The 17,718-nt window shown below is 45.5% G+C and overlaps 1 protein-coding gene across 2 annotated transcripts in view; it reads right to left on the reverse strand.

Moving 5' to 3' along the window:
* Positions 1-262: 262 nt before the first annotated feature.
* Cttnbp2nl (CTTNBP2 N-terminal like) overlaps positions 263-17,718 on the reverse strand; it is a 49,464-nt gene continuing 32,008 nt past the window's right edge. For both annotated transcript variants that reach the window (XM_021158839.1, XM_021158838.1), the window contains exons 4-6: positions 9,647-9,877; positions 6,288-6,395; positions 263-4,484 (exon numbers count right to left, since the gene is read on the reverse strand). In XM_021158839.1, coding sequence (XP_021014498.1) covers positions 3,006-4,484; positions 6,288-6,395; positions 9,647-9,877 — 1,818 coding nt within the window. In that variant the 3' untranslated portion in view covers positions 263-3,005. The remainder of the gene's footprint in view (positions 4,485-6,287; positions 6,396-9,646; positions 9,878-17,718) is intronic.

Here is a 17,718-nt window from a genome sequence, read left to right on the forward strand (position 1 = left end):
TGCTCCAGCTGATGTCCCTGTGTCTGCATGCATGTGAGATTCCCAGTGAGTAAAAATGCAAGTTATTAAATACTAGATTATTGGAACCCCTACCCTCAGCTCTATGCTTCACAAGAAAGCCAATGTCCCAAGTTTTTGGGAGTTCTAACCTGGATGCTGCCATCGAGGCCGAGTTTTTCAAAAACTCAATCAAGTGCTCCTTATGTCACACACTCCCCTTTCTAATAAAACAAGCCCAAGACAAGACTTTTCCCCCAGACAGTTAGGATTTAACTTGTTTTAATGTAGTCTGCTATAAAAATGAAGACTTCTGCACTTGGCCTTACAAATGTTAATGACTAGTTAATGCTTGTGTTACACCGAGCACATCATTAGATTCTGCTGACCAGTAACAGCTTTTTTGATATGGTTAATAACCGAATTGTGAATCATGGAACTTTTACTTAGCGCACACACTCACAATCTACTGCAAACTGAAATACTAATCTATAATGTCTAGCTGAATTATTGGATCCATTTCAGGATTGTGCTTATTATCTCAGAAGATAGGAACTAGCAAAAATACACATTTCTTTTGCATATCCCACCCCTGTATTATACTGTAAAAGAAATATTGTTCAGTGCACCCCCCCCAAGAAATAAACTCCCTTATAGCATTTCTCTTTCTCTATATATATATCTGTCTCCAAACAGAGGAAGAGCACAACACAGCTTTTAAGATTACCATTTAAAGCAAGAGATACGGGAAGAACACTCAGGCCCTGCAGTCTCTCCTGAGGAGAAGGTTCAGCGTTTGAGCACCACTGGTCTATTCTGGCTCCGCAATGGGAGTACATTCCATGCAGGATTGCTCGGGACAGCTTCACATGTCTCCATCCTTTCAGCAGACACCTAGGACACCAGCCACACTTTCATGTGCCATGCATTTACCTTAAACATTTAAACTGTAAGCTGGAGAGTCAACAGTGTACCCTGTTGTTGACTTGCCCACCAAGATTTTACTCACCTGCCTCTCGCTCACTGACTCAATGGGTTAATAAAAATATAACTAAGAGCTATTAGCTAAATTATTAGGGGGACTTTTTGTTTTCAGCTCCGTGGTTCAAGAAGAAAATCAATGTCTAATTCCTTGTGAGTTATCTGAATGGGCCCACTGAATCCTTTGGTTTTGCAAACATGATCAGGTGTTCTCAATGATCACCCATTCTCCTTCCCAATAAACGGTTACAGTAGGCCAGGGGCTTCTGGGTAGATGCTGGCCAGAACAATTTATGTAAAGACACCAAGGCCTTCCTCTCTGTTACTCTGGATAAAAAACTGTGTAACCAGTGTCCTGAGCTGGTCTGTCGGGGGTTCTGCTTGCCAAGAACAAGACTGTTCTGTGGACTTGGTCAGATGTAGCTGACACAGTGGAGAGGCCTGGGGGTTTCTGTCTATACAAACTCACTGCAAGGGAAACAGCACAGGTTCTAGGAAGGGAGAGGCTGCAGCTTGGTAGCCTGCAAGCTAAAGTCATTTGCAGCCATGTTTGTTTAATCAGCAGCATTTAAAAAACACTTAAAATCAGAATGAGAATCTTCTTGTGGGAATCTCAATTCCATGAACGTTTAGAGAATTGGTAACCTTGATCTGCAATTTTTGCATGACAGGAGCTGGGGCTCAAAGGGGTGGCCCTATTACATGGGGCTAGGATGCTATGGCCGAGTGGATAGCACTTGAGGGGCTGTGCTGTCTCACTCACTCACATGGCTAGCTGAGTTCTGTGGCACTAGGACTACTTAATGGGCTTTCCTATGATGCTGATGATGTGAGCTTAGTTTGGGATTGTCCACTTCCTTGTCAAAAGATTTCTTTGTTGACTGACTGGCTCCAAGTCACATCTAATTGCTTTGGTAGGTAATCTTGCCATGCGATTGATTCTACTTTGTCCTTTATGCTACACTGCAAGCTCCAGAGATAACAATCGCACTAATACTTATGTGCTTCAGTGTGAGAATGCTGAACATGTAAAAGGGGTGTGTACTATACAGATACAGATATACGCCCATTTGGTTCCATAGATAGAAGTGCTGGCAGCATGGAGAGTGAATGTAACAATTTGGTAAAATCTGTATAATTCTGACTTACAGTATTACAAAGACTGACTTTTAAGTTATTGCTTTTTGATCACAGAATAAAGAGTTCATTATGTCATTTCCTATTCAAGTAAAAGCAACCAGAATCAGAAGTTCCCATGGCCGATGCTTGAGGGTGGATTTGAATGGAGACGTGACTTCACTACTCAAGAAGTGATGCAGGAAAACGGAGAATGACTTAAGTTTTCAAAAGCACGAGAAAATCAGCACCCCAACTGCTAAGTGTTCTGGAGGGTTTTTTGAGGGCTTTACAGAGCTCAGCCTGACAGAGTTCCCGCCCTTCAGAAGGATTTCCACTCTACTTATGCAAACCTCAGTTCAGAACACAAAGCTGGCATTAAACAGTCAGAGAGGATTAAAAGCAGTGTTGGTTTTTGACATTCAGATTCACAGAGGATCTCATTTGCTGCAAGAAATGCTCTGTCTTTTGTTTCTGCCGCAGAATCACATTCCCATGGCAGGCGATTTCAGGCACTTTTAAAACATGTTCATCTGGAATAAAAATCTGCACGAACCGCTTCTGCATAATTTGAAATGAGTGCTGAGTAATGAATCCTAGCTCCCCGACTGACAGCAGCACCGCCTGGTCCCCAGTCAGCTTCCCCATCGCAGCATGCTGGTGACTGCCGAGCTTGAGATGCGCTATGTCTATGAGGTCCCCTTCTAGCTTAGTACAAAGAGGTGAGTCATAAAAATCCAAAGTACTCAATTTCTACTTAAAAAAATACAAAAAGGTAAATACACTGAATGTATTATACAGATGGCTGTAGCTACTATCAAATAAATAACATGATCTGACTCCAGGGTTTAACTCTGAGCTCTTGGACCGAGTCTGATGGAATGTCAAGTGTGGAGACTCAGCCCTAGGGACTAGCTGCTGGTAGGCAAAAGTATCTCAACATCTTTGCCATTGGCCACCACGGCACTGGGGGAGCAGCTGCTGGCGAGGTCTTCTGTGGCGGCCAGGGAGGATGCCTGGGAATGAGTCTTGGTTACTGGAGTGGTGGCAGACTGCGAAGGGGTGAGGCCAGGCTTTTTGGGCGGGATTGGTGGAGGATTTCCTCTCTCAGCTCTGGGGATGGTTGGGGACTTGATTCCTGGAGAGAGGGGGCTCAGAGGGCTGGACACTTTCCCTGGAGTGGGTGAATGGCTGGTGTCACCTCTTGGGCTGGCAGTGCTGGCCAGATTTCGGTAGTCTGTCCCAAAGGGAGAACTGTTGGGAGAGACGGGCTTAATTGGCCCCTGGTTAGTGAATCTGGAGAGCACCTGAGTGACTGTGTTTCGGGCCAGCTGCTTGGCAGCAGAGTTGTCTAACAAGGTAGGGGACAGGTCCCTGGATGGAGGGCTCTGGAGACCGCTGGCTTGCTGATCCTGATCTGCCTGGGACTGAAATTTGTGCCGAGCGGCATGGAAGCGCTGGTTGATCCCTACTTGGTAGGAAGACTGGTAGCCCGGGCTGCTGACTGATGACCCCAAGAGACGCTTGGTTAGAACTGGGGAAGAGCAAGGAGATGATGTCAGAGAGGAAGAGGCTGTGCTGCTGGGAGACAGGGAGCTGCCACTGGAAGGGAGGTGACTAGGCATTGTGACTGGAGTCTCAGTTCCTACAGGACACCCACCATTCTCCACTGGTTTCTCCTGAGCCGATACTGCAGATTTCTCCCGTGGAGGCCCTTGGTTTTCTGTGCTGCTGTCTGAGGTCAACTCCCTGGTAGTCTGTATCTCTGGGTCACAGTGGCCATTAGCTTTTGCATATGAGTAAGCAGCCGTGGTGGGACCTGGAAGACCAGTGTCTGTCAGCTTGGTTATGACACTCCCGTGGCTTCTTTCTGTCTGAACACTCTCTGTTTGACAAAACACAGACACTCGCATGGGAGGCTCTGTGGCTGTGCCTCTGGACATGGTCACTGGCTCCCTGCCCTGCTCACTGGTGCTGCGGTGCTGCTGGGCTGCTTCTAGGTCTTTCACAAGCTTCTTCAGGCTCTCCATCTCCTCCTTCAGGGCGCGGGTCCGGTTCTCCTCTCGGTTCAGTTTGGCTCTCAGCTGCTCCCTTTCGATATCAAACTCAGACAGCTGCTTCTCCACCTGGGCCTCTGTCTGCAGGCCCCGCTTCCTCTCGGCTGCCAACTCTTCCTCTAGCTTGCTCGCCCGGCTCTTCTCCTTGTCCAGTTTCAGGCTCAGCTCTCCGGCCTTCTGCCCTTCCTCGGCTGCCTTGCTAGTGGCCTTCCTGCACTCGAGCACCAGCATGGACGAGAGCTGCTTGTGGCGGGTTCGCTCCTCCTCCAGCTGACTGGACAGCTTCTTTTGTTCTTTTTCAAACTTTTTCACTTGGGACTTTTCAAATTCCAGCTAGAAAAGAAAAATGCCACCACACCTCTTGATTAGAGAAGGAAAAGAGAAGGACGCACTGACAATCCCGACCCCGCAGGGTGTCCTCACTGGCTGCTCCTGGTGCGCGGTGTTAGTTTGTACAGCACGGAGCTTGGGTTAATTAGTATTTTTGAAGTATGAGAACACCCCACACACTATGATTTAATCTTTCTTGATGACTTGGGAGGCATTTGAGTTCCTAACTGCCTCAGGGTGAACAGCAGGAATATGATGCACCGTTGTGTTTTAGGTATGCGGAGAGGCCATAGAATCAGCCAAAACAAATAACAGAATACCATGTAAGATGGATCTGGGCATGGATGCTGTTGAAAATCAAACTTGAAGTTGCAGCAATCATTCTGTCTGACCTTTACAAAGAGTAACGGACGTAAATAGCTGCACTGAGACCCTGCTGTTGTTGTTTTCATTAGACAAAGTCTTACTCTGAGACTCGCTTTGAATATGAAATCCTCCTTCCAACTGGTAGGACGAGAGGCATGAACCACCATCCTCGGATCTACACAAACGTAGCCTGTTTCATTGTCTAACATTATCATACAGACTCTGAGAGGGAACGGGTGGATGAACCCTTCCAATCAGGAATTTCCAATTCGAGATACATTGATAGATGGGGAAACCAGTTCAGTAAACCATGATCATACTTAAAAACAAAAAGAATTCATGAGTGCGAGTCAAGGCTGCCCTGATCTACATGGTGAGCACACCACCACTGTATAGTACAAGAATAAACAGATGGTTGGCTCATGTCCTGTGATCTCTGTGCTGTGGAAATTATTTAATCCCAAACTGAGCTTTCTACCCTGCCTTTATCATTAGTTTCCGGATAAAAGACACACACAACCTTTATAGTTACAATAAGGCTTAACCAGGACAAACCTGGGCAGATATCTACTTTCTATGCTATTAGAATCTACTTTCCTATTGATAACTCCAACTTATTACTTACCATGTTTCATCTGGGCTGCCCAATTGGCCAGCCCTCAGGGCCACATTTTCACGGCTCTCCTAACCCATGGTGGCTCCTCCTCCATACTTTTCACCTTCTCTTTCTCGTGTTTCTCCTCTCACCCCAAATCCTGCCTATCTATTGGCATTTTTATTCACCAATCAAAAATAACTTGGGGCAAGATCACACAGTGTCACTTGGGTCTACGTGTAGACTGTGTCATCTCTGGGACAACCAGATCTTGGGGGCCCAATATTAGCATTAAAGGACAAGCAAGACCATACCTCAACACTCTACTTCAGGCGTACTGGCTTGGGACAGGCCATGCTGTTACTGTAGGTTGTGGGACAACAAAAAAGCCTGAAACTCAGAGATCTCTAAAGGATGTGCTATGAATGACAGTTCCACTGAGTGATCTATGTTTGTTTTATTTTTAAAATTATGTATACTTGTGTATGGGTGAGGGCTCTGTGCATATGAGTATAGGTCTTACTGTAGACAGGAGGAGGGATGTCAGATCTTCTGAGCTGGAGTTCCAGGAAGGTGTGAGACACCTGATGTGGATGTGAGGAACCAAATGTGGGCCCTCTGCAAGAGCAGTGCTTGCTCTTAACCCCTGGACTAATCTCCAATCCCAAGTTACCTATGTTTTTTGTTTGTTTGTTTGAAAAAAACAGACATTTGGGGAATAGCCATGATAAACACGGGCCATTCTATCTTCTCAATGAGGACTTCTAACATAATTCTGCACACTGACGTAAGCCTAAGCAGCATCTCTCTAGACAAGGCCATCCTGCTCCTCCTTCCCGGGTTACCTGCTGCGTCAGTCTCTCCCTCTCCTTCTCCAGCATGTAGGTGACATCATCTCCTTCAGCAGTGTCCTGTGCATGCCTCTGTCTTTCTTCTTCAAGGTCGAGGATCACCTGGAAAGGATTTTAAAGCATTAACTTCCAAATATCGACTCAACACTAACACTGCTCAAGAATTGAGGGCTCCAGATTAAATGAGCAAACACATGAAATCCAGCCAGGGCTGTCGAGGCACACGCCGTCGCAGCAGGGTGAAAGACATGTGAGCTATGTGCTAGAAAACAAGATGTTTACTTTTGTTGAAGTATGTGCAGAAGAATGCAAACAGAGACAAGAGAGAAACGAATTAGCTGTGGGGGTTGGGAAGGTTTGAGAACCAGCAGAATTCTGGGAAATCACAGGCGGTTTGTTCTGACTAGGGACCTGCTGGGGCGAGCCCTGTTGTGGTGGGTGGCACCACACAAGGCTGAGGTGTTCCTCTCAATGCTATCACAGGAGGCACCAAAGCTCCAGCTTGAAACTAAAGATCAAATCAAACAGAACATCCAGTGCCTTGCTTAACTAACAACACACGTCTGTACACCCAGATCATCTGGGAAAGACTCCTACTCCATCCTATGTGCAGAAGGCTCAGTTACTGGGATCTGACCTGGCGATTTTCCACAAGAATTTAACGACTTGCCCATTTATCCTACTCCATTTATCCTGGTGCTGAATGCTCTAAACCAGTTTCCAGGAAAACAAAAGCAGAAATGGACATTTCTCATGCGTTCTGCCCAGACCACACAGCATTTGACATGTGAATGTACCGTTCAGTAGCTTCTGTTTCAGAGTGGCTCAGCCTATACCTCCAGGGCTGTCAGTTACGCTGATGGTCAATTCTCAAGATGTTGGCTACTAATAATTTTAGGAATGAAGAAAGAACATTTTCTATAACACGGAACCCCACTTTAAAGTTTAACATGAAAACAAACATGGCGACACATGCCTGTCCTCTAAGTAGACAGAAGGCAGAGGCAGGAGGATTGCCATGACTGTGAAGTTAGCCTTGTCTACACAATAAGTTCGAAGCCAGCCAGAGCTATACAGATACAGGGAGATCTAGTGTCAAAAAATAATTAAATATAAATAAAACTAAAATTAAGATGTATTAGTGTACTTCCTGTTGAGCTTAAAAAAAATCTAGATTTTAAATGTAATAGAATGCCTTTTGGTTAAATGTATTATCTAGTTTGAGAGCCCTTTAAAATTACAGAAAGAAATAAAAATACTATAGAGTCTCAGAGATGAGAGACTTTAGTAGGGGAGAAAGTTTTTTCAAGGATTTATTGTATTTATTTATGCGTGAGTATGTGCGCACATGAGCGTTGTTGCCCATGGAGGCCAGAGGCACTGAATTCTATGGAGCTGGAGTTACAGGTGGTTGTGAGCTGCCTGATGTGAGTGTGTGAGCAACTAAACTCGGTCCTTTGGAAGAGCAATTAGTGCTCATCCCTGCTAAGCCATCTCTCCAGGCCCCAGACAGGAAGGTTTAAGAACATTCTGAAATGGAAAACAAGCTTGGGGAGAGGCAGTGCTTCGGTAGCAGGAATGCACCATCTCACCCTGCAGGCTGGAACCGTGGGAAGCAGGTGCTGCAGGGAGTCTCGTTCAGAGTCTGGATTTCCAAAGACCAGATAAAGAAGAGACTCTTCCTTAAACTGGGTATGAGAAGCATTATCTATCCGCAATCCCAGGGCTTGAGAGGTAAAGTCAAAAGGTCATCTTTAGCTACCCAGTGATTTAAAGCCTGAGGAGGGTAGATGAGATGGCGCGTGCATGCGTGCGTGCATGCGTGCGTGTGTGTGTGTGTGTGTGTGTGTGTGTGTCACAAATCCATGTTTCGAAACAACAGGGATAAAGCTACCCTTGTGTGTGTGTGTGTGTGTGTGTGTGTGTGTGTGTCACAAATCCATGTTTCGAAACAACAGGGATAAAGCTACCCTTGAGTGCTGGGGGCACTGGGACAGGGAGGAAGCGCCTGAGGAACCCTCCTTCCACTCAAGCACAGCGACCAGACCGTCTGCTGTGCAGATCCTAATCTTTCTGGGAGGACGAGGGCTTACAGATAATAGCCACGGCACAGCAAAGGGTAGACACGGAGTCTTCAGCGAACGTGGACTATAAGCCTACTCTACATACAGACCTCTAAGTACTGACTGATTACTGGCAAATTTAGTGCCCAGCTTGGGTAAAACACCCAAGAGCAGCTAGGTACTGCAGTTAGACACGCTGCCGTGCATGTTCTAGACGACACAGCCTGGGTCAGACACGCTGCCATGCATGTTCTAGACGACACAGCCTGGGTCAGACACATTGCCACAAATGAAACATTTGGGCTAGACTCCTTTTGGACACAGGCAATGTTTAGATTTTGACTAAAAGTATAAAAAATACACTTTCCATAAAAATGCATACACTTCTGATATTTTATATATTTCAGGGGCCTTGTGGGTCATGCATGACCTACCCATGATTAAGGACTTATCCTCTGGACTCAGTGAAGAGAAACAAAGGCTGACAGACAAGAAAACCCAGCTCAGGGGCAACTTACCAGATGTGGCTTTAGCAGAGAGCTCCCGTGGAGATAACCATGAGAACAAACTAATGTCTACTGAATTTGCTGACGTCATCTCCCTGATTAAAATGTCTCCTACAAGCCACGATCGGTTGATGCCTGCCCCTTGTAGGTCCAAATCTAAATAGCTAGCTTTTAAAAATGCAGATGCTTGTCAAACCTTGCCTATAGGCAAGAACAAGCTGGAGAGGTACTGCACACAATGGAGTTCTCAAACCTGAAACTGCAGGGAGCACAGGTTTGCCCTGCACTCCAGTGTAGAGAAGACTTAAAGGCAAGCCATCCCAGAAGCTGTTTACAGCCTTACACCTTGTAATGAAACCAGAAACCAGAATGAGTGGAAACAATCTCATGCTTGCATGGTTAGTACCAGGTGGATTTATACTCCCTCTCTTCCCTAAATACCTGTTAATCTTTTTATTTATCACTTAAATAAGCAAACAGTGAATGCTCTGTTCAGCTTCAAGCATGGTTAAACACCAGCTTGCCACTAAAGTTTGGAAGACTGAGATTTTGGAAAAAAAAATGGCACCAAGTATTTTGGAGTGACTCATTACAGATGAATGTCATCTTTAGTAATGTCTGGACCTGTGCAATGACCCGTTTCCCTTTGTGCCTGGACTCCTGTGTAACTGAAGAATCTGATACCCATGAGCTCCCCAGCCCTCTCCAATGCCCTCGAACACTGGTGGCTGAGGCAAGTCCCCTACGGATTTCCGAAGCCCAGCCTGGCTCTGGGCAAGCCTACCTTGCGGTGCCTGCTCTCGGCTGCGGCCAGCTGGGATAGCATGCGCTCCTGCATGTTCTTGCACTGCTTCATCACCGCCTTGAGGACAGAGAGGGGGTTTGTGCACACTGGCTGCTTCTCACTATCATTTTTCTCCTTCAGTGTTTCAAAATCTCTCTGAAGAGCCATTAGAGGGTCACTGATGTTGTATTTTCCATAGCGTTCTTCAATGAAAGTATCTCTGTGTTGGGCCTGAGAATAAGAAAAAACAAACAAAACCCCAAACCATTAAAGAGAGGAATGTGCTACAATACCAAAGGTGGTAGCATTAGTGTAAACCTGACTACAAATCAGGAGATACCAGGAGGTGGTGCCTTGCAGTAATATGAACACTGACCCAGTATTAGACGTGATCTAGAGCAGGTTCGGCCATATTAACGTGGGTCTATTTTATAGCCTTATAAAGTAGCACTAATCATCTCCACTTTGCAAACAGAGAAATCATTAAAGAGAGGCTGACTACTCAGCTAGCCGACTGTCAGAACAGGTACTTAAACCCAGCGAGCACGGCTCTGCAAGTCCCGAGTCTTTTTTGTTTGTTTGTTTGTTTTTCAAGACAGGGTTTCTCTGTGTAGCCCTGGCTGTCCTGGAGCTCACTCTGTAGACCAGGCTGGCCTTGAACTCAGAAATCCACCTGCCTCTGCCTCCCAAGTGCTGGGATGAAAGGCGTGCGCCACCACTCCCCGGCTTGGAAGTCCCAAGTCTTAAAGCAGCAAACCCAGTGCCTCCACTTGTCTGTCTGTGTTACCTGCAGGCTTATCTTATCTTTCTCCTGTGTGGCATTTGCATTCTTAAAGTGTTAAGCATGACGATGACTTTATCAGTTTATATACTTAACAACAAACCAGGTGCCAGCAAGTATGGACAGAGGAGAATTCAGGACTCCTTGTGATCTGTACAGAGAGAACTTGAGTTCACAGCTGATGGGTTAAGAGTGGGTAGGTAGATATAATGCCAGCCATACACAAAAACCCCTTCTACCCCCGCCAAATTCAACCCCTGCCCCTCCTTCTCAATCTCTGATCACCCTCTCCGTTCCTTAGTCTTTTCTGTTTCCCCTGGCAACCAGGTATCTAAGGATCAACAAATGTTTGGAAAGACTTCAGTTTCCTTCTTGTCTTACCTCTGCTAGGAAAGCTTTAGGAATGACATGATATGAGCAACAAGTACCTCATGTCTGTAAACAGAGTGGCATGAGCAGTTTCTACACAGGCTAGGCATGGGGGCATATGCTTTTATGCTCCAGTACTCAGGAGGCAGAGGCAGCTGGATCTCTGTGAGTCTGAGGCAAGCCTGAGCAACATTCTGAGACCCTATCTCAAAACAACTAACAAACAATGATGAAAGCCCCAACGCTGGCCATGGTGGTACAAGCCCACCAGTCCTGCAGGAGAGGCTGAGATGGGGAGAATCTAAATTGAGGTCAGTGTGGGCTGTGTAGTGAGAGCCTGCCTTAAAACACACGCTTTCCATTTGATTTCTGGTTTGACCTACAGTCATCCTATCACCAGATGACTGGAGCAGTTTGAGGATATTTACCCAATAGACACAGACATTGTAAGTGCAAATATTCTTCTTTCTTTTTAAAAATCCCTATGTGTACTGGAGTATGGAGGAGGCCCTTGGCTGGGGAGGAGGCTAGACTGACAGACATGAGCCACCATACTTGGCCTCTTTCCTGGAGTCCCTTACAGCCCTTGCTCTTCTGATAAAGCCAACCCTGTACCACTAGCGTAGTAAATGCTACTATCACCAAGATTGGTTCTGTAGCTCAAAAGAGATAGATTAAGCTAGAGTCTTTTTAAATTAGTGTTAATGATCTTTTCTTTTCAAAACACTGAGGAGTTGGGATTTCAAGCAGAAGCTGGGACGATGACTCTGGCCACGGAACAACTGGTGACTCGGATGTTAGTTTTGCCAAGAAGCTGCCTGTCGGGTTTGAGTGTAGAGTTAACCAGTCCTAAAACTTGACTTTAAAAAACCACACGGCGATTATCTTGTGTGACAGTTAGTATCAGAGTCCCAAGCAAGAGTAGCCTTAGCCTGAAAACAGTTGTTAGGCTGTCTTGTGATACTTCCGAGTGATCCCATAGTCACCTGCATGGTTAATTACAATCCACACCAATACACGGTTTCACCACAGATGAAAGGGAGCTGTGGGCAGACTAAAAGGCTCTGGTCACACAGCAATTCCACCACGGGGCCAAGCACAGACAAGGTCATCTCGAAGGCTATACTTATGATACTAAACACCAGAAAAATGGGAGAAATTCGTTTTTCAACCAATTTATGGGCTACATGTTTAACTGTAAATAACAGTGATAAGCAAAACCAAATGCTAAAATGTAATGAGAATAACTGTTGTGGGGGTATGTGCTGGCTACCTGTGCTGCATAACAAGCAGCAACGCCAGCAGCTTAAATAATCCTTATTTTATCTCATGTGGCATCTGATGGTCAGGAATCTAGGATGAGGGGTTAGCTGGGTAGTTCTAGATTGGGACCTCATGAGGGTCTATTCTAATCACCACGGCTTATGTGCTGGCTTCCCACAGCATACAGTGTTCAGGTTATCAAGACCAACATCTCAGGTGTGCAGCCCAACCTTAGAACACTCCAGATTCGACCACACAGCTCACTGAGACTGGCCACAGTCAAGGAATGAGATATGCTGCCACTAACATTATATTACAGGGTAAAATAGCATTAATATTTTAATGATTTGTACCTATTAAAAATGTACATGAGGGCCGGGCGTGGTGGCGAACGCCTTTAATCCCAGCACTTGGGAGGCAGAGGCAGGCGGATTTCTGAGTTCAAGGCCAGCCTGGTCTACAGAGTGAGTTCCAGGACAGCCACGACTACACAGAGAAACCCTGTCTCGAAAAAAAAAATAAATCTTTTTAAAAAAAAATGTACATGAGAGGCCAAAGCTTAAACCAATCAATTTCGTATGTTAGCATTTTTGCTTCTGGGACAATATAAACTTCAGCTGAATAGAAATTTCTACAGTGCCAGAAAACATGTTGGTCTTTAATTTCAGAGAAAAGAAAAATACTGGCTTGCTAAACAGACTGACGACAGAGGTCCTATCAACAGCCAGAACACCAGCCACCTATTACTCCTTCATCTTCACTTCACAGGCTGGAAGAAACACATCACTAGAGAAAGCTTAAAATGACACCACAGACTAGCCTTGGAGCCGCCATGTTTAGTCCCCAAGCTCCCACGGCGCTCTCACTGCCTCATAAAGGAAGAGGTGGGTACTCAGGCTATGGCGGCAGAACTGAGAGGTTCAAGCCAGCCTGAGTCACATGAGCCACACAGGAAAATTTTGTTTCAAGTTGTCACCCTTCCCCCACAAAGAAATAAAGCAGTTTCCTTTTCTGCCTTCCTAGTGTGAAGTGTGTAACCACAGGAGTGTGCATAACCCACTCTTGGGCAGGATACCAGCCACTATAGTCTTTGGATGAAAAGTGGCTGTGAATGTAAAGGTAAAGAGTTAGTCTAGGATGGCTCAGTTGGTAGAGGGCTTGCCTCGCACGCATGGAGCCCTGTGTTTCATCCACAGCATAGCATAAAACTGGGTGTGCTGGTGCATGTCTGCAGTTTCAGTGCTTAGGAGGTAAAGGTGGTGGGCGGGTCAGAAGTTCAAGGTCATTTCCAGCTAAATATTAAGTTTGGGGCCAGCCTGGGCTACATGAGATCCTGTCTCGAGGCAAAGCAAAACAAACTAATAACTTGGCACATAAGATGGCTTAGCTGGTAAAGGTACTTGTTGCCAAGCTTAATGAGCTCAGTTTGATCTTCGAGACCTGTACTGTGGGAGGGAGGGCCAACTTCTCTAAGTCGCCCGCTAACTTCTGCAAGAGTGAGGTGATTATTTAACTGCCTTTGAAGTAGGATGAACTTCACTCTTCAAAGTAATCTTCAAGCGCAGATATTTACAAAGGCAATTATTTACATAAGATTAGACAATTGTTTATTATTATTTGGACAAAGTGTCCTAAATTCTATTCAGGACTGAGAGTGGGTTTAATCTTAAGTAGCTGTGAGTGTGGCCACAAGGAGTGGTATCAACACCCTAATTCCAAAATCTGTCACAGGTTTTGATGAAACCAAAGGAATGTGGAGTATGTCTGTCCTTCTGTCGGATCCCTTCCCTCCAGGAATGAGGCTATGGGGGCTATGGTACTTTCTGGCCTGGATCCATATGCTTACCTTTTTGATGTGGGGAAGAAAATGTGTATGGGAATTGAACAGGGAAGAAAGAACAGATAAAGGGCAAGTATTCCTGAACATAAATTAAGGATTTCAATGTACATAAAAACAAAAACAAAACCAAAAAAACCTGTTCCCTTTCCCAGCAGTTTTAGGTTTATAACAGAAGTGAGTGAGTTAAGAGATTTCCCATGTATCCCCACTGGCACATGCTTAGGACTCTCCCCTGACAACCACCTCTCATTAGAATGGGTCGTGGAACCCAGGACCTCCTAGGTAAGCAGCCAGGCTACAACTCCAGTTCTTCATCTTCCTGCCCAGTGATCACACATCCCTTAATTCACAGTGAAAGTTTAAAAACAGACACTGAAGCTGGGTGGTGGTTGTGCACACATTTAATCCCAGCACTTGGGAGGCAGAAGGCAGGTGGATCTTTGAGTTTGGGGCCAGTATGGTGAACAGAATGAATTCCAAGACAGCTAGGGTCACAAAGAGAAACTGTCTTGAAAAACCAAAACCAATGAATTAACCAACCAACCAGCCAATCAACCAACCAACCAACCAACCAGCCAACCAGCCAACCAACCAACCAACTAAAAAAAGCAAAAGTAACAACGAACAAACTAAACCAAAACAAAACAAAAGCCAGACACTGACCGTAAACAAAAAGAGAAAATCCAAATGGCCAAGAAGTATACATTAGAGTTCAGTTTAGGGCTGGAGAGACAGCTCAGTGGGTTAATAGTTCTTTCCGTGCAAGCATAAAGTCCTGGGTCCAAATTCCCAATACTCATGTAAAAAAGCTGGGAGTGGCCTCTCATGGGCCTGTAAGCCCACCACTGTGTGTGTGTGTTTGTGTGTGTAGACAGAGACTGACTGCCAGCTAACCCTAGGTTTAGGGAGAGATCCTGTCCTGGGGAATAAAGTGACGAGTGGAGAGTGATCCTCTCCTTCCCTGTCCCCACATGTGCAGACACCATACAAACATACACATCCTGTTACCTATATCCCAGTTAAAGCACAGAGTATTCTTAATCTCAACAGAAAGTTACGGTGCGCCCCTTCCCATCAGAAGTCTCCCTCGCAGGGCCAACCCCATTCTGAATTCCTTTGTTTTCACTGACTTACGTTTTGTCTGTTCCACACTGCACGCGTTTGTACCTGGCCCCTTCTGTTCTCAGTATAATGAAGTTCATGCTCATAGGTGGCATGTCTGTAATCTGTCCTCTATTGCTGCAGTGTATGCTACTATATGAATATACTGCATTTATTTATTCTCTTGACTGATGTTTGAGTCTACTAAGTTGGATTCTTCTATGAACAAAGCTGTATTAGCCTCAGAGTAAGAGCTGTTTGCAGATGCAGACGCTTCTTTTGTAATTACAGCTCGTTAGTTTGTCTAATCATGAGAATTGCTCCATCAATTTCCAGAGTGGGTCTACTACACTACTGCTTATCAGCAGCTTGGAAGCGTTCAGGTCTCATCTTTCCCAGCATCTGCTGTGGTCAGGCTGTACTTCAGCAGCAGCTGCAGCAGGATCTCATTGTCCTGACTGGTACCTACTGAATTTAGCACCTCTCAATTTTGTTATGTATATATGAGAAAGAGTGTGATCACACGCACATGTGTGAGTAACCATTTATATGCCACACAGAGCATGTATGGAGGTCGGAGGACAACCTGCAGGAGTCAGTTTTCTGGATCTTTTTACCATGTGGGCCCCAAGAACTGAACGGGGGTCACCGGGATGGATGACAAGCACCTTTACTCACTGAGCCATTTTGCTGGGTCCCCAAGTCAATTTTAACAACAGCAGCAGAAACAGGGATGCTAACATCCAAATGCTTGTTACCTGAAAGCAGTGTGCTTAGTTTTCATACCGCCAACCTAATCCTAACAATCTCTCTCTTCTTTGTTTGCTTAAGACAGGTCTGGCTGTATGGCTGGTCTAGAACTGAGATCCTCTTGCCTTGGTCTCCTGCGTTCTCTGCATACAGGATTCACCACCAACCATGCCCAGCACATATTCCTCTTCTGCTAGACGACACTATCATCTCCATTTCTTTTCGTAGAGATTAAACAGTAGCATCTAACTTTCTCAGAGCCGAGAAGCTAGTCCACAGTGAGTAAGAGGAGGAGGCTGACACTCTCAGAACTTAGCAGGAATGAGCTTCTGATTAGGCCCTAACTGTGGAGTCCGGGCAGCTAGGAGTCTGCATAGCAGAGAGTAATCCTGGGTTCTTCTCGACTTCCTCCCTGCCTCAAAACCAGAAAAGAAATCGCTGCAGAGGACTGTGAGGGGTGAGGTTATTTCAAGCAAGCTCTTCCTGGGTTACCCCACAAGTGTGTTTTGTCCCCTATGTCACAAAGTAGCATCTACTTTGCATCATGTCTCAACTATGAATGACATTGGAGTAAACGGAAGACTCTAATAAGTCTGACTGTTGACTCTGCTTTTCTATTTAAAGTAAAAGAAATATATAAATTCTAATCTAAAAAGGTATTAGTAGTACTATCTTATTTTAAACTAGCAAATGTTACTAGAAGAGATTTGGTTATAGAACAAGTATATAATATACAAAAGAAACGAAAAATCCGCATAACTGAAATACCCAGAATACACAAACTTTGCATGCATTTATTTAGTACTTTATGTTTGCTGGGCAGTGCATATGCTGTGATGTGGGCGGTGACAGAGGAAGGCAGATTTGAACATGTGAGGCAAAGTTCTCAGTCTTCAAGAAGATGAAATTCTGCTATTTTTAAGGACAAACAACACGAGCGAGGGCGGGCAGCCTCTGCTTGTTTAATGGTTTCTGAACTGCATCACGCATGTTTAGAGGAACACCAAGTGGAGTTTATTTGATTGGAGTTTTCTAATACACAGACTTTAAACTCCTAAGGAATAGGAAGGAAACGGCCAACCCTGGAAGTGGGTGAGTTCTGGCAGATAAACGGTACAATCAGTGACTTAATGAATCACAGGAAATAGGTACAGCGGTGGTGATGGTGGGGAGACACTTGACCCCAAACTTCTGGAGTACTACACAATGGGACTGACCCACAGGCCGGGGGACACGGTGAGTTAATCCTATGACCCTGGAGGCCTCTCTACTAGAGATGAACTGAGGCTCTCGTATTCACTGTATTGAAAAGGCTCAGGGCTCAGTGAGTGTAGGTATTTGCAGCCAAGACGGACACTGACAACCTGGGTTTGATCCCTGGGACCTACACACCAGAGGAAAAGAACTGACTCCCAAAAGTTGTCCTCTGACCTGTCTGCGCCATCCCGGCCAAGCTGTGTGAGCACTTGTGCAAAGTTTAGGAGTCCATTCAGACAAATTACAGTTACAGCAGGTGTGCTGGCACGTACCTTAATCCCCACACTAGAGAGCCAGAGGCAGGTGGGTTTTAATGAGTTCCATACCAGCCAACAACACATACTCTGCCTCAAAACAGACAAACAAACAGAGAAAGTCCAGTCAGGACCCACTTGACAGCTGCACAGCTTCCATCGTCCCTCCTCAGAGTCACTCTACAAGGCGGCTCCTCCTCAGTCACGTTTCATGAGCTCCGTTTCCAGCGCTACTGCTGACTAAGTGTGTCCCGTGCACCCCACCACTGAGCAACAGCCCCATGTGAGCCCCATCTGAAGCTAAGGAGTTTTTAAAAATTACTTGTATTTTTAGTATGTGTATGTGTCTTTGTATGTACTCATGAGGGCATGCTCCAGGGGGCATATGAAACCTTGGAAGTGGAGTTCCAGGCAGTTGTGCGCTGCCTGATGTGGGTGTTGGGAAATGAACCTGAGT

The sequence above is a fragment of the Mus caroli genome, chromosome 3, assembly GCF_900094665.2.
Source record: "Mus caroli chromosome 3, CAROLI_EIJ_v1.1, whole genome shotgun sequence".
Taxonomy (NCBI): domain Eukaryota; kingdom Metazoa; phylum Chordata; class Mammalia; order Rodentia; family Muridae; genus Mus; species Mus caroli.